The sequence below is a fragment of the Naegleria fowleri genome (genome assembly GCF_008403515.1).
Source record: "Naegleria fowleri strain ATCC 30894 chromosome Unknown tig61, whole genome shotgun sequence".
In the NCBI taxonomy this organism is placed as follows: Eukaryota; Heterolobosea; class Eutetramitea; order Acrasida; family Naegleriidae; genus Naegleria; species Naegleria fowleri.
In genome coordinates this window covers 428,129-450,392 of record NW_025407993.1, presented here as the reverse complement: position 1 = coordinate 450,392, position 22,264 = coordinate 428,129, and the positions used below count along the sequence as shown (strand labels likewise).

The 22,264-nt window shown below is 37.3% G+C and overlaps 11 protein-coding genes across 11 annotated transcripts in view; 8 read left to right on the top strand and 3 right to left on the bottom strand.

Annotated features, from left to right (window-relative positions):
• Positions 1 to 280: 280 nt before the first annotated feature.
• Positions 281 to 1,740, bottom strand: FDP41_008553 (uncharacterized protein; the record flags this gene model as incomplete). The annotated part of the gene is made up of 3 exons (XM_044712419.1): positions 281 to 546; positions 732 to 1,298; positions 1,599 to 1,740. The coding sequence occupies 3 exons, from the start codon at positions 1,738 to 1,740 to the stop codon at positions 281 to 283; spliced, it is 975 nt and encodes a 324-aa protein (XP_044558059.1).
• A 41-nt stretch (positions 1,741 to 1,781) lies between these two features.
• On the bottom strand, positions 1,782 to 2,564 carry FDP41_008552 (uncharacterized protein; the record flags this gene model as incomplete). The annotated part of the gene is made up of 1 exon (XM_044712418.1): positions 1,782 to 2,564. One exon carries the CDS (start codon positions 2,562 to 2,564, stop codon positions 1,782 to 1,784), a length of 783 nt encoding a protein of 260 aa, XP_044558058.1.
• A 650-nt stretch (positions 2,565 to 3,214) lies between these two features.
• Positions 3,215 to 3,928, top strand: FDP41_008551 (uncharacterized protein; the record flags this gene model as incomplete). Its single annotated transcript, XM_044712417.1, has 1 exon — positions 3,215 to 3,928. One exon carries the CDS (start codon positions 3,215 to 3,217, stop codon positions 3,926 to 3,928), a length of 714 nt encoding a protein of 237 aa, XP_044558057.1.
• A 425-nt stretch (positions 3,929 to 4,353) lies between these two features.
• On the bottom strand, positions 4,354 to 7,035 carry FDP41_008550 (uncharacterized protein; the record flags this gene model as incomplete). Its single annotated transcript, XM_044712416.1, has 1 exon — positions 4,354 to 7,035. The coding sequence occupies one exon, from the start codon at positions 7,033 to 7,035 to the stop codon at positions 4,354 to 4,356; it is 2,682 nt and encodes an 893-aa protein (XP_044558056.1).
• Positions 7,036 to 8,555: 1,520 nt separating this feature from the next.
• On the top strand, positions 8,556 to 10,238 carry FDP41_008549 (uncharacterized protein; the record flags this gene model as incomplete). Its single annotated transcript, XM_044712414.1, has 1 exon — positions 8,556 to 10,238. The coding sequence occupies one exon, from the start codon at positions 8,556 to 8,558 to the stop codon at positions 10,236 to 10,238; it is 1,683 nt and encodes a 560-aa protein (XP_044558055.1).
• Positions 10,239 to 10,532: 294 nt separating this feature from the next.
• Positions 10,533 to 11,084, top strand: FDP41_008548 (uncharacterized protein; the record flags this gene model as incomplete). Its single annotated transcript, XM_044712413.1, has 1 exon — positions 10,533 to 11,084. The coding sequence occupies one exon, from the start codon at positions 10,533 to 10,535 to the stop codon at positions 11,082 to 11,084; it is 552 nt and encodes a 183-aa protein (XP_044558054.1).
• A 241-nt stretch (positions 11,085 to 11,325) lies between these two features.
• FDP41_008547 (uncharacterized protein) lies at positions 11,326 to 14,143 on the top strand (the record flags this gene model as incomplete). The annotated part of the gene is made up of 4 exons (XM_044712412.1): positions 11,326 to 11,332; positions 11,465 to 11,796; positions 11,994 to 13,767; positions 13,836 to 14,143. The coding sequence occupies 4 exons, from the start codon at positions 11,326 to 11,328 to the stop codon at positions 14,141 to 14,143; spliced, it is 2,421 nt and encodes an 806-aa protein (XP_044558053.1).
• Positions 14,144 to 14,328: 185 nt separating this feature from the next.
• FDP41_008546 (uncharacterized protein) lies at positions 14,329 to 15,690 on the top strand (the record flags this gene model as incomplete). The annotated part of the gene is made up of 1 exon (XM_044712411.1): positions 14,329 to 15,690. The coding sequence occupies one exon, from the start codon at positions 14,329 to 14,331 to the stop codon at positions 15,688 to 15,690; it is 1,362 nt and encodes a 453-aa protein (XP_044558052.1).
• An 884-nt stretch (positions 15,691 to 16,574) lies between these two features.
• Positions 16,575 to 18,334, top strand: FDP41_008545 (uncharacterized protein; the record flags this gene model as incomplete). The annotated part of the gene is made up of 6 exons (XM_044712410.1): positions 16,575 to 16,647; positions 16,742 to 16,757; positions 16,846 to 16,971; positions 17,073 to 17,409; positions 17,487 to 17,602; positions 17,689 to 18,334. 6 exons carry the CDS (start codon positions 16,575 to 16,577, stop codon positions 18,332 to 18,334), a joined length of 1,314 nt encoding a protein of 437 aa, XP_044558051.1.
• Positions 18,335 to 18,661: 327 nt separating this feature from the next.
• On the top strand, positions 18,662 to 20,353 carry FDP41_008544 (uncharacterized protein; the record flags this gene model as incomplete). Its single annotated transcript, XM_044712409.1, has 1 exon — positions 18,662 to 20,353. One exon carries the CDS (start codon positions 18,662 to 18,664, stop codon positions 20,351 to 20,353), a length of 1,692 nt encoding a protein of 563 aa, XP_044558050.1.
• An 864-nt stretch (positions 20,354 to 21,217) lies between these two features.
• The window catches only part of FDP41_008543 (uncharacterized protein), a gene marked incomplete at both ends in the record, with an annotated part of 1,081 nt that continues 34 nt past the window's right edge, over positions 21,218 to 22,264 (top strand). The window contains 2 exons of the mRNA XM_044712408.1: positions 21,218 to 22,108; positions 22,173 to 22,264. The exon at positions 22,173 to 22,264 is cut by the window's right edge and continues 34 nt beyond it. Of these exons, the coding sequence (XP_044558049.1) occupies positions 21,218 to 22,108; positions 22,173 to 22,264 (983 nt within the window). The remainder of the gene's footprint in view (positions 22,109 to 22,172) is intronic.

Below are 22,264 nucleotides of genomic sequence, written 5' to 3'. Positions count from 1 at the left end.
AAAACAACAATATATATTGTGCATTTGAAATTCACATGACATTCGTGCAAGATGTCAATGAACTAAAATCATTTACCAAATAATCACTCATGCATGCCACGACCATAGAAATCGATTAGAACACACCTTACTAAAGAAGATATTGAATTAATATGGCATGAAAGACAACAAACCTTAAACCATCAAGTGATGAGTGACAGAAAGAATAAATTTTGTTGATATTGTGCATAAATTTAATACTTGCAAGTTATATTTCAAAAAGGAGAGTCAAATATCACTATTACCACTGATTGGCATACTTTTCTTTCAAATTTCCATCCTTATCAAAAAATCGATTCGTTCTCGCAAAGAAAGTTGCGAAACGATACAAAATAGTCCATGTGGTTAGAAAGGGAGAATAGGTGTTGGTTCCTCTCGTTCTAGAGACGGAAGAGCACAAATAACGAGCCACCACATCTCTATCTTCTGCTAAAATGTTGAAAATTCGTTTCACACTATTAGTAAGTTTGTGCTGATCTGGAATGAGCATTCGTGTAATGACCATTCCTTTTTTTGGAAATTCGTTGTGTTAACAAGTAAAAACAACGATCATCAAAATTACAAATGAAAATATATGAAGGTATGAAAAATTAATGATTAGTCATGAATCCAATAATGATGAATGAAAAATTTTCCATTTCAAGGTGAATTTCCTTTTGAACATATTAAACACAAATAAGTCAACAACCTACCTGGTTGTAATCGATGAATTCCAACTTTGGTATATTTTGTTTCTTCACACAAAGTACCCACAAATTGTCTATAACTTGCTTTAGTCATTCCATAGATGGACATTTCTGGAGAAAGTCGACCATCACTTCCCAATCCTTCCATGAGGAATACATGTCCTCCATCTCCAGGTTGATTCTTCATAAATTTAATCGCTGCCTGCACACAATAAATAGTTCCCAAAGTATTCACATTGACAATTCTTTCAATTTCATCTCGTGTCATGTCTTCCAATTTCTTTCGACTTTCACCACTTCCTGCATTATTAATCCAAGCATCGACGTGATGATTTAATTTTTCCTTAACAAAAGGAATGAGTCGTGTGTTCACTTGATCATAATTGGAAATGTCACATTCAATGCCAAAGACTCTTCTTTGAAGGACTTGTTTGTTGAGACCTGTTTCTTTTTCGAGGTGGTCGAATGCACTCTCGACGGATTGTGGTGAAGTGCCACAAAAGGCAATATGGTTATTTTCATTTGAAAGAATGAATTCCTTGACAAGAGCAAATCCAAGTCCCTTGGATCCACCTAAATGTATGTGAATATCAATATTATTCATAATTGTTATGAATATGATGGAATAATAGTGTTCATCGAGTGAATATGGAAAAGAATAAATAGTAATTTGTGAAGTTATCAATATTAAATATATTCATCAATCAATAAATTTAGTGATGTGTTATATGACATGGTAAATATTCATCAATGAATTTAAATTTAGTGATGATTTGTAATTAATTTATGAAACATAGAAGGGATGATCGAATGATCCACCATCACATGATAATATATGCATTGTCATATTCCGAAAAACACAATCCATCATACCTGTAATGACAATATTCAATCGAGACTTCTTTCGTAAATCGCTCTTGAGAGCATTGATCTTGTTTCGTTGTATGACTTTTCTAATATATTGGATCAATCCAAGCAGGGCCAAGAAGATCAGTCCTACCACAAGCCAAGACATTTTTTGATAGTAATTTCAAGAGGAATGATAGGAACTTCTTCTCATCTCTTTTTGGAAAGACTCTTTGCTTGATAAATGTTGAGAGGTTTTCCAATTTTTCTCTCCATTCTTTGCTGTTCTAAAATTGATGAAGGGGATGATATGTCCTGTTGTTCTTCCATTGGATTTTGGCGAGGACAAAAGGCGTCATTGAATGGTTGAACTTGGCCTCTCATTTCTTTTTTCACAAATTCAACTTCATGATACACTCCTTCAGTTTCTCCTCTAAATCCGTCATCGTCCATTCCCACAGCATTCTCCTTTTCTGAATATTCCAACTTGACACCATTTCTGTAATGCACTGTACTTCTTGATGATTCTGATTCCTCTGGCGTTTGTCCTTCCTTTCGTTCTGCCTTCCTTTTCTTCTTTTCTTCTCGAAGTATTCGCTTTCGATCTTCCTTAATTTGTTTTGACAATTCCTTGATTTCCCGTTTTCGTTCTTGATCACGCAACTCTTGTTCTCTCAACGTTTGAATTTCATTCCGAATAGAAGGATTATCCTCCACATGAGCATTATAATTATATCCACTCAACACTCGATATTGTTCCTGAGCTAACTCATGCATGGCTTGCAATAACTTGGGCATTCTCACAAAAAACTTTTCATTTGCTTGCTGTTCCGTCCTTCTCAACTCGTAAAACATATCATGAACATCTTGTGTTTGTATTTGAATCATCTCTCTCGGATTTCTTCGTCCCACCTCCTTGAACGTTCCAAGATCGGAGCCTTTCCGACAGGTTGAGGATGAAGAACAAGTGGATGATGAAGAATCCGAAAGCATTTTTTTTATTGACCGTTATTGTAGTTAATTTTGGCGGTATTTGAACGAATCGTTAAGAATTCAAGGAACAAATCCACCAATATCCTGTGTGCACACAGCTAATATATCCAGGATGGAGATGATTGCTCGGATAGATCGCTAGCGATTGCAGCAACTCCAGCAGCAACTAAGTGTTGAGAGTGAAAATATGAAACACTTGACCGAATTGGAAATCTAAACATTGGAGTAAGAGGAGCCAAATTGATTGCCAACGGTGCTTATTTTGAGGACGTTAAATTTAAGTTGGTGCTTAATTGAAGGTTCACAGACTATAATGACTTGATTTATACATCAAAACCAAACCTAACATCATGGACACACTAATATAAAGTAGTCATGACATTATTGTTATGACTGTGTCCTTGTGTTGAGTCACAAATACTTGTTGGTGCAGAGGAATGATGAAATTTCGCAGTCATCATTGCACAACCCTAACAAACCTGCAACGAAGTTCCTGCTGACTTCCAGAACTTTCTTTTGATCGATTTAATTATTATTTACAATTTGAAAAAATTAGAAAAAAAAATGCAAGAGTCCATTTAGATCGGAGTCATGATGAAGTTGATCAAACGATCATCCTTTTAATGGATCTTGGAATTTGCAACAACCGAATGTCTCATCATGATGATCATTCCGGAAAGGATCACCAATTTGGAAGTTCTGAAAGTTTGTTCCGAAAATTTTGCAACAAGATGAGAGGAAAAAAACAACAAGGATTTTCTTGTCAATTTGAACAAGTGGATACTTTGGAAAAGGAATCACTAGTGCCTTATTCCATGGCGATTTCATATCGATATAATTGTTTAATTGTAGGAAATCGGAATTTTAATTATCCCAGTGTGGACATTTTTGATTTAGCATCAAAAACACACATCCGATCATGCAGAGTACATGTCACTCCTTATTACATGAAAATTGAAAAAATCAATCATGAAGAAGAGTATTTAATTTGTGTGCATTATTCTAACATTACTAAATACAAGTTGCACGATATTGTTACTCAGGATGATTCCACCTGGTTGTGGAATAAGGAACTTAGTTATATCAGTTCTGTAGCAATTGACTACCATCCAACAGATTCTTTGAAAAATGTAATTTTAACATGCAAAGATTCGAATATTGCCCAAGTGAGTTCTTTGAATGGAGAAGAATTGCCACTCATTACTATCAATAATTTGACCTTCTCAAGCGAGTTGTACTGCTTGGAACTTTTACCAAATAGAAATATAGTTTTATTTCACAATGAAACATTCCATATATTGCAACCGCAAACCGATGGAACATGGAGTGCGGTTAGTCAATTTGGCTATCGGTTGGCCTTCTGAGATTTTTTCGTAACTTGTCATCTCTTGCCAAACAGGGCTGCTCGATTTCATCCATTGTGGATTTTGTCTATGATGAAGTGACACAGAATACCATTGTATGCTGCTATAATCCAAGAGAGATTATTGTTTTTGATGGAAATGGACAGGTCATACAAAAACATGAAGCGAACTCTCCCATGGCTTGCTGTTTAAATTCGTTAACTGGTGAACTGTATGTTGCAGATGATCATGATAACAAAGTAACGATTTTTAAGTGATAATGAAAATACAATCGTTATTGTAAACACTTGTTGAGATCGTTATTCTAAAATGTTTGATTGAACCGTGTTACTGAAATTGAAGCTTCGTTGGACCAAAAGTCAATTTTAATCAAACATTAATTTACAAATGAATTAATTACACCATATGTAGTTTAAGAAGGGTCGTTATCCATTCTTAAAGTATCTGAAGAATTCTGGGTCATCTTCTTCACAAACTTGGATAGAGGTATCTGCTGGAAGTTTTTTCCATTCAATGAATAATTCGCCAATTTCTTCACCCTTGTCATCAACACTGTCATCTCCAAGATCAACATCATAGCCAATCATGACAAGAATTTTTGGCTCATTCTCTGGAAGCATGACATAGCACATGTCATCGGCAATATCCTCACTATCAAAGTAGTCGAATTCTGAGAATTTTCCATCTTCAAAGCTAAAAAGCGTACCATTCTTGTACTCTTTCAACTCCTTCTCTGCTTCTAAATCTGCAGTTTTGTCAACATTTCTCAATTGTCGCAATAAATCCATTGCTTCTTCGTGGGTCATTTGCAAATATTTCAAATCTGGATATTCAGAAGTGTTGTTCGCTCTTCTTGGATCAATTTCTAAGGTGTCCATAGCTTGATTGAATTCTTCAGTTTCTTGTCCCTCATGGATTCGAATCCACTCCTTGATGACAATTGGAGAATATGACTTTAAAACTCCGATAAACTTCTCTGCTGCCTGTTGTAGCTCATTCGTGCTCTTAGAGCCAATCCACAAGAAACAATGGTCGTATTTGGTTTGAAGTAAAAAGCAAGTTCTTGAATCCAAATTTTTCGTATTGTGACACAACTTTGGTACCAACTCTTTGTGGATGGCATAAAAATTGTTTAGAGGACTTATGCGGTAGAGGTAGGATTTTGGTTCCTTTCTAGCTTTCTCATTTAATCCTAATATTGTTTCCCATTGTGTAAGTTGAACCAAGAATCCAGCATTAGGAGAACAGCAAGCTCTCTTCTGTTTCACATCGTCCAAAGCTCTTGCAAACGACATTTTATATTTCCACATCATGTATGAAATGGTCAAGCAACAAGACCGTGAGACTCCCATTTGACAGTGGATAAAGACTTTTCCACCATTTTTGATTGCATTTTCGATAAATTCAATAACTCCGTAAAATGAACCAATAATTGATTCGTTTGGATCGTCATATAAACTTAGTGAATAGTATGTAAAATCATTAGGGAAGTAATTGTCACAATAAACACTAGCAGCTGAGTTGATGATGTGTGTAATTCCGTTCTCATTGAGTTTTTTCTTATCTTGTGCAACGGCAGCACTGCCAAGGAAGAGAAAGTCTGTAATTTTTGAACAAACATAATGACAAGCCTTGGCAAGCTCTCTACCACTTAGCACTTTTGGTTCTTCCACATGTTCAACATCTCGCGTATTGAGAGGACTCAATTGGGTCCGTTCCTTCTTTCGTGGAGATTCAAGCGAATCGTGTTCTTCATCCTTACTTACGCCAGCCATTGGTCTCTTTCGGAGTTGAAGTAGAGTTCCCAGCTTGTCAACATCCGAATTGTTAAACGTTTCGTCAGGAGAAAGAAGTGTCAACTCCTCAAAAAGATGTCGCGATGATTTTTGTGGTGTGCCTTTCATCATGGCTCTAATTCGAGAGAGAAGATGATGACGCAAAACACTGGATGATGATAGACTTGACAATGCAGAGGTCTCTGATGATGGAGTTGTTGTGGCACTGTTACCAACGTCTGTTTTGTTGAGGACCAAATCATAAAAAGATTGTGGTTTTCCGGAGTGGAATAACTGCTCTACAGCATGAGGTTGATGCAGCAATGACTCCAAGTTAAGTGCTCTCTCAATGGTTCTGCTCTTTACAAATTCGCTTGATTCCTTTCCGTACCAAACGTAGAGATCGAAGAGGTACTTGGTGTTGTGTTGAGAGTCTAATCGCGTGCTAGCAAACGGATACTCTAATCCACGCGGTGTGAAGGCACAATCTGTCATCTGACTACTGGTACATTCGAGGGATCCCACTGTGAAGAGTTGCTCGAGTAGTTTAAAGTTAGTTTCGTCTCGTGATTCGTCATTTGAAAGGGCAGGTTTGTTTGATTGTGGTGACATTGCCGAGTGAGAATGATGATAGAGGTGGAGAACAATGTAACACGAAGTTGTGTTGAATTGTGAGGAGCAAGAGGACAAATTCGTCGTTGTACCTTCATGATGGTTCATATTCGAGACTAGAGTATGAAGAGGTTTTGTTTGGAAATCTCGTTTCCAGACCTTGTCCGAGGAGCTCTTGGAAGAGACAGCATCAAAACATTCGAACATTTTGATGTTACTTGTGTAGAAGGTTGATTTTTCTGATGTTGTTGTTGTTGCCATTGTTGATGGAGATGATCCAATCAACTTGCTCATATTTTCAATTGGAATTGGGTCAGTATCAAATGAAATAGAAGAAAAGAATGTGTTATTGTTCGTTGTCGTCCCTTCTGATTTTCTATGGTTTGAGAGCGTCTCATAGTCCTTGAAATCTTCATCATCATCATAGGACATGTCATCATCACGGTTGTTATCAGAAGAAGAAATAGTTGCGGATATCAAGTTCGATAATGAAACGGGCGGAATCGTGATGCCGTTGGTAGCAGTAGTGTTGCTACTACTACTACTACTATTAGCGGTTGAGGTGATGATATGTTCATTGTTTCTGTTAGATGCATCTGTTGTTGTTGTTGTATCAGTGGAGAGACCCACACGATCAACCGCCGCTGTTGTGTTCTCTTCGTGTGATGAGGAGTTGCTGTTGTTGTTCACTTTGGAAAGCGGCAACGAAAGTTTGAACATTTTTTAAAAATATATTCATCTCGAATAAAAACAACAATTTTCATCCATCATCACAAAGATTGGATAAAACTTCCCTTGTAATCAATCAGATCTGATGATGGTATGTTTAATCGCATTGATTCAATTTAACCAATCCTATGGTGATGAACTATTTTCGGCCACATTAAATGTGTTACTGGTTGTTGTTCTCCTTTCATGAAATCTTATTACATATTGATGAAAACCACAGTTCATCATTAGAAGAATGAGAACCAATTAATTCAAAATCACACTTTTGTCCACATAATATAAGTTCTTCTTCTTTATAACTGACTCAAGGCTACCAAATGCTTCAAACGAGCCACACTAATACGTTGATTATTTCTTCCAAATGGACTACTCTCATAAAAACCGAACTCTTCTCGTCTGCTCCACTCATGGAATATTCACTCTGCTCCGATAAGAACTTGACAAATTCCTTCTCATCACGGAAAGTAATGATGGAATCGGTATTATAACCATCATACACGTAACAAAATTCAAAGATTTGGCATGGATCATCCTCTTGCGATGATTTACTACACATCAAACCAACTCCACAATAATCTCGGTGTGAGTACATGATGGAATGACCTTTCTTGAGGGCCAGTGCCACCTCTTGAGCGAGTTCCATTCCGACCGGCTCTCGAGAGTGCTGCGATGACTTGTTCGCTGCACCAAGAGTATGTTTCTTCTTGCATGATTTTTTGTGAATTTGCAAGTGCCATCTTAATTTGATCGTGAACTAATTTGGTCAATTTACGTTTGCATATGAGGAAGCAGCAACTACCATGTTCGTAAGGCCTTTTTCAGCAAGTGAGTCTAGAAACGGTACTAATACGTTATGCCATGGCCAACCTTTGCTTTGGGTTCAGGTTCCAACGAGATGCCAATTTCACCACATCAGAAATTTTCGCCCAATTACAAATATGCAGTGTGGAGAAATACGACAGACTCTCGCATCAAATTAAGGGTAATAGAATGAATTTTACTTACATCTATGGTGTGGCAACAATTACAACTTTAAAGTGTTGTGATGGTGCAAAATGTCAAATTAAGGGCATTGATGTTTTCCCCGCCAAATGAATTTTTCATTTCCCGCCACCAACTGCAGTTTTTTTAACCGAAAACGGCTGCCAACGAGAGATGCCACAGCAGGCTTCTGGCCTTTCTTTCTTGGCCCGCCATGGCAACTCTCTCTCCACCAACACAAAAAAACGAGCAACACACCCGACACGCGAGAAAGTCTGAACTTGGTGCTGCAACACGAATTTCAGAACTCTCTCTCAACACAACCGAACCACAACCATAACAGCCTAACCAAGCAAACCCACCTTCCGTTAAGGGCCTCCTTATAGCATTCCCTCCACGCTACTCCTTCTACTTGCCAAGAGAAACACGTGGAATTCAACCCTAACCACATTGCCTCACCCCATAATAATCGCTTGCCAGCCTCTCACACCTCTTCAACACATTCACATCCTAAATTGCCAAATTCAAAAATGGTAAAATCAACAACACTTGGAAATCTTTCAACGAGCCTTAATACATTCGAAGGTTCTTCCTCCTCCTCATCATCATCGACGAACTCATCACCCCTCTCAGCCATCAATGCGGCCATGCATAATGCCTCAGTACTCTATAACTCTCTCAATCATACATCGTTTTTACAACGACACTTGCAACACAGCAAAGCCACCACAGCCATTCTTTCATCATCACCATCCTCCATCACAACCACTATTACAGCTAACATTACAACCAATAGAACGGTTCCGATCGGAAGTAGGAACGATGTATCGAGTACTCTAAAATCCTTACCAATCAGTAGCAATGACGTATCTTCCATCGACCAAGATTCATCCTCTCTTCCCAAACTCAATCTTAGTTCCATCACCAAGCAATCTAAAACCAAACGAAAATCCAGCAAGTCAGGTAGCAGCAGCGGTGGAACGAAGGCAAAATCCGAACCTTCATCACCATCTGACGACAGCAGTTCTTCCTCCGGAAGTACAGCCCAATCCTCAGGAAAGCGAAAGAGTTGCAATAGATGGACGAAAACAGAGAATGAGATGCTCATCAAAGCTATCGAAAAGTACGGCGAAAAGAAATGGAATGAAATTGCTAAAATGGTGGGCACAAAGAACAGTGATCAGTGCAATCAACATTGGTGGCGAGTGCTCAATCCCAAGATTTGTAAAAAACCATGGAGCGAAGAAGAAGACTTGATGCTTATTGAGAAGGTTCGCGAGTTTGGAGAAAGCGCATGGAAGAGTATTGCCGATTCATTTGTTGGAAGAACGGATATTCAGTGTCGTCACCGATGGATTATGCTCCGCAAGTACGAGCAAGAAGGAAAGGGCAGACCGGTCTCTCGAACAAACATTACTTGCAATTCCAATGTTACAATTCCTCAAAAGCTGAAAGAAACGCTCAATGAAGCGACATCATCCGTGGCCGTCACTACTTCTGCCTCACAACTCCAATCAACAAAGAAGACAACTTCCCGAAAAAAGAGAAGCACCTCAAATGCCAGCAGCAATGGCAACAATAATTCCAAACAGCCAGAGTGTACAGGTACTCCGTTGAGTACATTCTTGTGCGGAGAGGGTGATTTGTTGTGCAATGAAGATCCCTTCCCCATGTTAAATTATCAGATCGTGTCACCCACGCAACAACAACACATGACTCCTCACCAATTACTTCGTACAGTGAAAAGGGAAGACAGCTTTGACAGAGATGCTTTCGAAGATGCTGGCCACAGTGATTTGATTGACGAGTCAGTGTACCACTTTGACCAACAAGAGATTCTTTTGTGCGAAGGAACAGCCATTGTTCCTTTCGAATGTAAACTTGAAGTGATGCAACCCTTAATTGTCAATGACAATGCAGAAAGCTTTGATCCTTGTCCAGAGGAAGTGGACGATTTTGTGAGGCGTGATATTGAACTCGAGGAAAAACTGTTCAACATGCAAACAAATCCTGATGCAGACATTGTGAACTTATCTTCCATAACCCCAAGCAATAATTATCTGTCGCGTCAAACCAACATGTTTGACCCAGCTGTGATTTCCAATAGTCCTTCTTTTGCATTAAGTGGTGGCAATCAAAAGGAGTTTTCTGCTGTCTTTACCGAATGGGATGAATTTGAGAACTCTGGTTTTTTGACTTCCGGCTTATTTTAGGTTGATTGATTTCACATACAAACAACCTAAAATGATTAGAAATTAATTTATTTGAGAGAAATTAATAATAAAAATACGTACCATATTTCGTCACCTCTTCGTGTTTCAGCCAGTCAGTGGTTAGGATGAGAGAAATTGTTTTGTTTGGTTGTTTTCAGGGATTGAAGTTGTAATCGTGTTAAAAATAAACACAATGAACAACTCACCGAGTGCGCGGAAGCATCTTCAAAAAAAATACTTCAAAACTCGTCGTCAATTCCCCATCATCAAGTTTCACTCTGCTTCTGACGAAAAATGTTCTCAAAGGCAAAATTACAAAAGGAGAAGGAACAAAACGCAACTGGTGGAGACCAAAAGGCCACTACCGGTGTTACTGGTATCATCTCTCAAGGTGGTGGCAGAAGCACTGGTTATCAAATTCGTGTTCAGAAAGATCTCGACGAACTGGAAAAGAAGTGGTCTGATAATCTCAAAATTGAAGACGCCAACAAACTCAACAAGATGACTCTCACACTCATCCCTGATGACGGAATTTGGAAGGGTCACCCACACGAATTCGAAATTAACATTCCAAACGAATATCCAATCAAACCACCAAAGGTTATCTGTAAAACAAAAGTCTGGCATCCAAATATTGACCAAAACGGTGCCGTTTGTTTGAATATTTTGAGAGCCGATTGGAAACCTGTTTTGAATTTGAACGCTATTTTCACTGGTCTTCACTTCCTATTCCTCGAACCAAATCCCGACGATCCTCTTGATCTTGATGCTGCCAAGCACTATACTGATCAATTTGAAGACTTTAAACGCAAGGCCAAGAATTACATGAAAGGTTCCTATTACTAAACTTACTAAAAAAGAGAATTTTGTAGTTTTTATTATTAATGAAATTATTTCATTATTTTTCTGTGTTGATGATGATCACACGCACCTTCTCTTGGTGGCTATCATCACATGTGCATAATCGGAATCCAATTACATCTTCTACACAGCGAGAAGGTGTAACAATTATATTTGTCGAAAGAAGAAATGCCGCCCAATTTGTAGAAACAATAGCAAAAAATTTGCTTCAACACAACCAAGCAAGATGCTCAGTAAGTAGTCGTAGCGAGTAAACCACAACAGACTGAAGTTTCAACAACAACCATACACATCCTCCAATATGTTGATATGATGTATTGTATTTTTCGGCATGTTTCTTCATTTCAAACAATTCCTTGATGAAGACTTTTATAAGGCAAAAGCCCCCAGTATCAGATTTTCTTCTCTCTATCTTGATCAAGGAGAGGAGGTTCTTGATATTCAACCCAGTACCAATACCTATGTACAGGTCAGCAGCAGTGAATCCGAACATCCCAGAGGCCAACTGATTTTGGCCACCAAGTCCATCATGTTCTGTCCTGACGACCTTTCGTTACCAGTGTACCGTATCTCCACCAAGGATATTTCAAATATTAAGAAAACTACATCCAAGACCTTTTCCGTAAAGTGTTCCCTTTTTTCAATCACAACAGCGCGAGTTTGCTTGATTGATAGCAAAGATCACTCAAAAGTAACGGTGAGTAAGGCTTTTTAATGTTCTGTGCTTCTTGTCGACTCACACAAAATATGGTCTATTGAAAAACATCTGTAACCCGAAACGATTCGCTGCGACCCTATTTCTTGCGCCAATCCCGTCCAAATATGCAATTTTGCGTGGAACGCCTAATACTAATTATTCTGATGATGAATATGGATAAATGAAAACTCCAAAAGATTACCAAAATTGTGATTGGAGTTCACAAAGATACCTTCATTTATATTATGGACCTGTTGGATAGAATGCAGCGTCTTGCTGCAGCAGAAGCGAGCAAAGATGAAGTGCTTGCAAAGAATCTTCAGTCTGAACTATTGGAAATGAGCGATAAAAACGCACCAATCAAGACTGAATGGCTCATGGACGAACAAGTGCAACACACAATTTCCTGCTCAATGATTGTGTCGTTTGAAAAAGTGAGAGGAAAGTTTGTTGTTACGGAAAAGCGTATTTACTTTGTGGCAAATAATGCCTTCTCAGGGGAACCTCGCATTATGAAATTGTCTTCATCGAGTGTCTTATCCATGGCAAAAACCAATTATTTACAGGGTCAAAAGGGATTGATCTTGCATTTGCATAATGAAACCTCTTGCCTATTTCTCTTCAACAATGAAGATCAGAGAAATCAAATTCATGATAGGATTGCGCAGAGCCAAGTAAATCTATTGTCCAATGAAGAAATGCTGAGAAGAGAAGAAGATTTATGGGTTCGAGGCTGTATTTCAAACTTTGACTATCTCACTTCTTTGAACAGATTGGCAGGAAGAACTCATAACGATGTACATCTTTATCCAATTTTCCCATGGATTTTCGCTGATATGAGCAGTGAAACTCTAAATTTGGAAGACTCAGCTTGGTTCAGAGACTTGGGAAAGCATGTTCCATGCCTTAGTGAGAAAATGACAAGCAAGTTGGAGAGACCTCTGAGCAACAATTACTGCATGAATTACATGACTACCATGAGTTACCTTGTTCGGCCATATCCAGATGTGATGATTCACTACAACGATGGTAAATTTATGGAAGGACAGAATTTGTTCAAGTCTATCGAAACCACTTGGACCAACATTCTGAATGGCTCAGACCCAAAGGAAGCCATCCCAGAATTATACGACGGAAATGGGTCTGTTTTAGTGAATTCAAAAGGACTGCCTTTGGGAGGAACAGGAGATGTAGAGTTGCCAGCTTGGGCAATAGATGCCAAGGATTTTGTCCTAAAGGCCAGAGAAGCCCTTGAATCCGAATACGTCTCAAAGAATTTGCACAAATGGATTGATCTTGTATTTGGTGTGAATCAGAACAACTCTGAGCAGGGACAAGTGTATCCTCAGGCCTGTTTTTCGTCAGATCAGCCTGTGAGTGCTTCCGTTGGAATAGCTCCATCCCAACTCTTCGATCAGCCACACAAACAGCGAAGTACAAAGCTTCAACGTGCTTCCGAAGAAGTGGCACATGAAAAAGGTGTGATCATTGAGGGTTTGATGCTAAAACTCAAGAATGCAAATGAAAGATTGCAAGAGATTGAAAATATGAAACAAGAGTTACAAGCCCAACCTTTACACAATGAAGAGATGCAACATGAAATTTTAAAGCTTACGGAAGAGAATATTGCCTTAAAACAAGACATTGAATCGTACAAGACACAGCTTGAAAACCTGAACCTTGAATTGAAGGAAGCAAAGAAGCAAAAACCTCCCGTAATTGTACATTCACCCCCAACACCAACCACCAAAGTTTCAACCAAGCCGGAGGATATCAAGCTTACCAACAAGTACATTGCTCAATTGGAAAAGGATTTAGCCCAAAGTAGAAGGGATGAGCAACAACGAGTTTCAGAATTGGAACAAACTCACCAAGTGCTCCTCAAATACATGAATAAGTATAAGGACACTAAGGATCGCGCAGAAAAGTATTGGAAGAAAATTTGCGAGTTAAAAACTTTACAACAAGAGGGTAAGTCGTAATTCACATTTTCAACATTTTGTTCGTATCAACCATTCATACAAATCATTCTTACATAGTTCATGATTTGAAAGTTTTGTTGCAACAATTTGAACAGGAAGACGTTGCAAAGGAGAAGCTCATCACCCAGCTTCGAGACATCAATAAGAAGCAAGAGGAAGAAATCAAGACACTCAAAATTGAAGTAAGACAGCACACCAATTCGCTCAACACAATGGGAATTGCATTGAGTAAGGGTATTGCCTCAGATGCATTAAATCTCTCCGTAGAAGAATTGCTAGGAGAGACAGCAAGCATTTCTTCAGTGAGGGGTGGTTTTGAAGAGGAAAACTTGGATGAACAATTGGCATTCCAAAGAAATTTGTAATCCCTATGCAATCAAATTGAAATTAAACAATTTCCTCAATACCAACTTGCTGGAGACACTCAATCGATTGACGAAGGACCTTTTCGATGCTTTGCGCATCCTTTCCTTTTTTTCTCCCTATCCAAATAAATGATATTTATCAAAATGCAGAATCAAACACAACGTAAAAGAGAATTCAAAAAATAATGTCTCTCACATTACTGTTGGCATGTATGGCCCTTCCTCTTCTCTTCTACTACGTGTGGCAGAATTGGCAATTACTCACCACCTCTCCACTTCACGCTCTCACACGTCTCCTCCATAAATTATTCCTCTTCAAAGAGCGAAATCTTCTCTCGAGTGCATCCACCACCTATGGCACACACTGCTCTCCAGAAGCAAGAGCTCTCTTTTCCATGGTCTCTCTTGTGGCCATTGATGACTCGGAACCCACTCGCCCACTCCAACGTATGGAATTTGTCAAGATGCGTCAACATTTGAATTTCATGATGAGCTCTGTACTCTCAAAGGCGAAATACGAATGGAAACGCACTTCTTCTCACGACTCTCCCATTCGAATCAAAGTCTTCTCTCGACCTTGTCAAACTTCTCGAACCAAAGCACATTTCTTGAAGTCTCTGTGGATTTATCAAGATGATGAAAATCATCATTCACACCTCGAGAATTCCACCACCACTGGCATCACCAATTCTAACACAACCTCCTCTCATCATCATCATCATCGAAAAACATTGATCTATTTCCACGGAGGAGGTTATTATTTTGGCTCTCCAGAAGCTTATTCTGGTTTTTTCATTCCCTTTGCTCGCAAGTATGGCATTAATGTCTACTTGGCTGATTATATTCTCTCACCGGATCAAGTGGAGCATTCGTTTCGAGAAATCTTTACAGATGCCTATGAAGAGTTGAATTTTGTGTTTCGGGAATTGAAATTGAGACCACAAGATGTGTGTTTGGGAGGAGATTCGGCTGGAGGTAATTTGGTGTTGAATTTAATGAGAATGATGTCATTGAATTGTTGTTCCTCTTCTTCTTCTTCGACATTGGAGGATTTACATTCCGTTCAATTGAATGTTGATACATTGGAGGATTTACATTCCTTTAAATATTCAGAATTGTCAAAATTTCTCATTCTTTCTCCATGGTGTGACTTGGAAATGACTCATGCGAGTGTTTTTGAAAAAGATAATCGAAATGAAATGATGCTCTCTCGAAATTTATTATTGAAATGTCGAGAAGGAAAAGTGCCATTCGAGAGTGATCCTTCTGAATTCTCAGTATTGAAATTTTCGAGAAATGTCTTGAAGCAAATGTTGAGAAATAAGAAAATTTTGTTGAATTGGGGAGATTGTGAACGATTGAGAGAAGAAATTGAAAAATTTGCTAAAATTTTGAGAGAATTGAAAGAAGAAGAGAAGATGGGAATGGAATTTATAGAGTTGGTGGGTCGTGATATGTGTCATGATTATCCGTTTTTGTTTAATTATGAATTACCAGAAGCAATTGAAGCGTTGGATCGATTTGCAGAATTTGTGAAATCTGATTAAGGAATTTTACAAGAGACCTTACTTGCGAAATTGGAATAAAGAAGTATTTTAAAAAGGTCCTTCACTTAATGGCTGACTATTTCTTTTTGAAATTCATGAACGTTGGCAAGGAACAGTCAAATGTCATTCACACTCGAAAAAAAATGAATCACACGGAACTCTTGGTGATGATTATTTTCTGTATTTTCTTCCCACCGTTGGGTAAGTGATTCGTCATGTTCTCTTTATTGATATAGATATCATGATCTTGTCGGCATGACGAATATTATCGATGGAATTTCATTGAAATGCCACTTGTCAATGACCTTCCGATTTTGATGTGAACGATGATGCATCATCAACAAATTTAATCATTTTTTATTTACAATTTCCTAGCTGTGGCAGTGGTAAGTAGAGACTATCAAGAAATATGTGTTTGTAACCTAGTTCCGTATGATGTTGCTGTCATTAATTTCACACATTTCCAAATTTGAAAATTAATTTTCTTTATCACAATCAAGAAAAAACGTCTTAATTTACACTTGTACTTGAACATTTTGCTCACAATTTTGGGATGGCTTCCAGGAATGATCCATGCTTTCTTGGTGACTTTTGACATTGTGTAATGCATTGAAAATCTCGCATCATCGATTTCCCTATTTGTCAAAATGTCATGACAGTATTCTATGCAATAAAGCATACCACTCTCAATCACTTGTTCTCATTTTCTCATTTCAAAAAATAAGTTTCTGTCATCACAAGATCCAATTTTCAAGTTAAATAAAGATTACAAAAACAAAAATGTTAGTCAGATGACTTTGATCAAATAAAGAATTCAATGGAAGTGATCCTTGGAAAGGGATGAAGGGCATGTCATATTGAAATTGCATGAACTTTTAAAAAAAATGTCAGTAGTACTCAAAGTGAGCGTGATTCAAGGAGCGGAATTGCAGAGCAAGGATTTTAGCGGAACATCAGGTAAGTGATGACAAGATAATCACCACATTCGAATTAATTTTTTGAATTGATCAATTGTTATTATAATTACAAATGGTTTTATCATGATGATTAGATCCCTATGTAGTGGTGTACGTATGTCACTTGTCAAATCCATTATTAGAATTTCAATAATAATAATATTCATTACAATGATGATATCAACAAAATATAATTTAGATCCATCAATCCGAATGATTCCTTGATAAAACTTCCACAATTATTTTCCAAAGTCTCGGAACAAAAAACAAGAGTGATTTACAAAAATTTGGAACCCGAATGGAATGAAGAATTTGTTTTTGAAAAGTAAGTTGATATCACTCAATCACTCATTCTTGATGATGACTGAATTCTTGATGATTGCTGACATGATGTTTATTTGTTTTGACATTTTCGTGATCTTTTAGTGTCACACCAAAAGACGTCATTCGTTTCAGTGTTTTTGATAAAAACAAACTCATGATGGATGTTGCCATGGGATGTGTCGAAAAAACAGTTCAAGACTTTTTGAACATGAAAAAGAATTCTCAAGATCCATTTTGGGTGGATTTGGAACAAACTAAATTTGGAAAGATTAAAATTAATGTAACTCTGTCGGGAGATGGTAAAAATTCTGCTTCATCCTCTCCTTCCACACCAGTCTCCTCTTCTCCTGGAGTGAATCAGACAAAATCGAACACAAATGCTGGAACTTCGACTGAAGAGACAGTTGACGCTCATGTTGACAAGTTCAAAAAGCAAGTCGTAAGTTTCAATATATTATCACTGCATGTAATAGTGAATGAATGAATGAACGAATGAAATTTTCGACTCAATGATAGGCTGATGTTGAAAGAAGAATTCTTGGTGAGCTCAATGAAAATATTAACAAATTTGAAGAAATTTCTCAAAAATATGCATCCGAGCCCAATGTTAAACAATTAGAAGGAATTGCCAAGTAAGTTGAATTTCATTAATTCGAACGTGATGATCTTCTAATTGATATGAAATTCTGTGTTTTCAACGGTCAAATTCATGACACAGACAAGTGAGAGATCAAATCACCGTCACCAACAACATTTCACAAAAAATTCAACAATCTATTCAAGAAATTACTCTCGAAACAGAAGGTATCAAACAAACCATGGGTGATAATGCTGTCACACGATTACGAGAACAACAACAACAAAAACTTGTCTCTCTTTTTATGCAACATGTGGATCGATTTTATGAGTGTCAAGAAAAATGCAAGCGTGACAAGGTTGATCGTGTGAAACGACAATACAAAATCATTGCAAAATGCAATCCAAAAGGAACTGTTCAAGAATTTACTGAACAAGAAATTGAACAAATGGCTCTCGAAGATAAGCTTCAATTTCAAGATTTAATTTCAAATCATTTTCATCTCACACAAAGTCAGGAACAAACATTGGATGTGGAATTAAAATTGGCACAAGAAACTCATGAAGATATCAAACAATTATACCATTCCATGTTACAATTGAATCAATTATTTCAAGATTTTGCATTACTCGTTGAACAGCAAGATGAATTATTGGATACGATTGAATTCAATGTAGCAAGTGCAAAAGAAAGTGTCATTAATGGTGTGAAAAATATTAAGGATAGTAACAAATTGAGACAATACATGTCACCATTAGGTTTGATGAGAAAAGTCACTGGATTATAAGAACAGTTTGTGAATGCCTCTTCTTTTTGTAACAAATAAATCTTGTAAAGAATTATACTCACAAACACAACAACAGAGACTGATATTCATGTTATATCAACATCGATTCGACCAGTTGTATTTGGTAGGTGGTCAGGATCGGATTCAAGAATGAAACAACGACGTCGCTCATGAGATGGTTGTGTAAATGGTCACCACAACAATGTGAGATTTTGATAAAAAGAATATCTCTTTTTTTTGTGCGTTGGAAAATTGAATTGTTCCGAATTGATATATTTTTTTTATTGCATCATTTTGAAAACACAATCACACAAAAAAGTGCTCAAAATGTCTGCTTCTTCTCTCGGAACAACACTGATTGCTCTCTTTCTCACTTCTCTCTCGAGTACTTTTGAAGTTCTTCTCGAATGTTCGATCGGATTTGTGATGGCTCGTGTGAAAGCTTTCAAACTTCTCAACAAGGATCGAATTCGATTTTTATCCAAATTGTGGTTTAATTTATTCATTCCAAGTCTCTTTTTTATTGGAATTTCACAAGCATTCTCGGCAGAAGTCTTTCGAAAATTATACATGATTTTTGTGTTTGGAATTTTATTGGAATTATTGGGAATGGTGTTTGGAAAGTTGTTATTCCTAAAATGGATATGGCGAGAAAAATTGAGTCCAGTCTCTCGAAGAGTGTTAAATCTGACATTGGTGTGTCACACGAGTGTTTCGTTGCCACTTGTGTTTTTGGAAGCTCTTTGTAAGGTTTCCACATTAGAGAAGAATCCAATCTTTAACATGACCTATTTAAAAGCTCATGACAGTTCTGTCACGGCCTCCTCCGTATTTATCATTCCAACAGAATTTATTTTTTACACGTATGGATATCATTCGTTTCGATTAGGAGCTGAAGCATTAATGAGAGAGGAACAAGACAAGAAACGAAAAGATGAAATGACTCTCAATAATGAAGAACAACTTGAAAGGTTGGAGATTGTTGATGAACCAGTCATGAATAATTCCAAACAAGAAGAAGAATTGGAAGATGAAAAATTATGGATTCAAGAACAACAAGAAACATTCACAACGAGTCATTCAAGTGAAAAAACTCAAAATTTCACATCAAAGGATCGACATGAAGAAGAACAATTGATGACCAACACGAATGACAATCACAACATGAGCAATCATTCCATGTTGGAAACATCAACACCACATGAATCAGCAATGACTATTGAAGATGAGGCAAAAAGTCCAATTCAGGAAAATTCATTCACTTGGACTCAAAAAGTGAAAAAATTGTTTTTGAAACATTGGCCCAAATTCAAAGAATTTCTCATCAATGTCCTCTCGCCACCACTCGTGTCCATCTGTTTGGCCATTCTTGTTGCTTTAATACCACCGGTGAAGGAATTTTTAATTGTGCATCCTCCAATTTTTATTTCCTCATTGAAACATATTTGTGAAACATTTTCACAGGCAGTGTCACCTGCTGCGTTGATTGTGTTGGGAGGAAATTTAGCACTTACCTTATTAAAGGAAAATGAGGAGAATGAGGAGAATGAAATGGATTCAACAAGAACTCTGACGAATTTACCAACAACAACAACAACCAACGAAAGATGTCGACTTTTAACCACCAAATTAAGGAATTTATGTTCAAATATTGGACAATTCTTTCGAGTGAAAAGAATTCATCCACTTGCCATTGCTCTTTCAGTATTTGTCAAACTCATTATATTTCCCTTAATTGGAGTTGGTTTGGTCGCTGCTTGTGTGAAATTACAAATTTTACCTACCAATGATCCAATTTTAATTCTCGTAGTATTAATTCAATTCGGAATGCCCATGTCCATGAGTTTGGCAGGTCTTTCAAGTCTTAATAAGGACTATGGACAAGAAGAAGTGTGTGAATTATTGTTATGGCACTATTTGTTATGTCCTTTCACTCTTTCATTATTTTCGACATGGTTTTTATCCTTATCTTGTCAATTTTTGGATGAAAAGAGTGCTGCGAAACTTTGTCGTGTTTAATAATATTGAAAAGACAAGTATGATGAGGAGAACAGAAAAGACATGAATGTGGCCACATCACTTAAATGTTGAGAAATTCTCAAGTCAAGAGAGAGAGAACGTTCTATGCTATTCCTTTTTAGATCCAACACTTGTCATTGTCTCTCCTTAGAGAGAATCTAAATCTCTTGCAAGATGTAAGGAGTGAGTGAGTGGATGACCATTGCCCAATAAAAGCAAGTGAACATCATTTCACACCACCTATTTAGCTCGAATATGTCATCCAAATGCCAACCTTCAAAAAACTGTCGTCCCAATAAAAATACATTTTTGGATTAATAAAAAAAATCCATAAAGTTGTGATAGTTCCCGCCTGATTTCTGTTAAAAATTGATCGATTTAAAAAATAGAGAAAGTGATTGACTGCATTGCAGCACACACCATTCATCATCATTCACCTTCACTTTCATCATCATTCACTGGCTGTTGTGTTTTTGTTCTCGGAATTGGAAATTAAAACGTTTTTGCGTTATTGGTACATAGTGTTGGGGTGGAATCATTCCCAAATTGACGCGAATTCGTTCAGTTTGAAATTAATTTGCTCCAATTCAATTCGTGGAAATTGTTTTTAAAAAACGTTTATTATTTACAATCATCATTAGAGAATTTCTAATTCCGATTTTCTATCATCCTTTTACCATCATCATCAGTAAGTAAATACAAGCTGGGGCCAACTACTAGTTGTAGGGTATACAAACATGCTTTAGAGCCATTCTAACCAACGTCATGTTACAGCCTCATACGTTCCGATTTTTCAAGTGCAGGATAACGCTCCTTGTTGCTCTTTTTCTTCTCGTTTCAAATACTGTGGTGCACACCATTGCAATGGTTTCCACTCAGCAACCGTCGGTCCTACATCAAAACATGTTGGCCAGTTTTGGTGAATTGAATCGAAGGTTGCAATTACCTCACGGAGATGGAATTGTTGGAATTGAGTGCTTTCATGAAGAGGACGCCTCAGTTTTCTCACACAAAGAAGTGTATGATACGAGCACAAGTAGTAATGAAAACAACAACCCTCATCATGAGGAAACGAAATTTCAAACGGTGATCGCGATCCATACAGTGAAAAATAGAATTATCACTCTCTCGAAAACGATTCGTCATGACGAAAGAAATGACGACGAATCTTTGTGGCATGTGAAAATGTATGAACAAATGAAAGAGTGGAGTGATAGAGAAGAAAAGAGTATTAAAGCAATATTTAAGCGAAAATTAGACAAATTAGATCATTTGGATGAAAACTCGTCAGATACAAAACAAAAAAAGAGTGGTAGCCGATATTTAGTTAAAATGGTCTCACCCCTCACTGTCAAAAATGTTGTCACACCCACAGCATCCAAGTTTGGAAGAGAAGTTGGACCATTATTTATTATTGATAAATTGCTAGATGATTTTTTAATATGGACCAGCAATCATGAAGAGCCTTCTTCAAGAATTCCAATTTTTAATGAGACAATTTCCACCTTATTTAAGGGAAATATTGCAGATTTTCAATTTAATGGCAATTTAGCCGTGTGGCTAACCACTTTCGGCCATGTATATTACTCTTTCATTAATTTTGAACAATTTTTACAACCCTCCACACAACAATGTGAAATTTATAAGGCCATGTATAATAATAGAGAGTTTAAAGCAAGGAAAATAGCACTAGGTGCTGACCATTTATTAGTTATTGGAACACCAGATAATGCGCTGTATTCATTGGGTGGAAATGTAAGTATCAATCACAACCATTTCATGAAAAAATTTTGGAATGTCTGATCGACAAAAAACACAGGACTATGGTCAAGCTGGTCTCTCACAAAGTCATGAAATTGTGCTTTCACTCACACGAGTGGATGGAATTAAGGGGAAAATCAAAGATGTTTC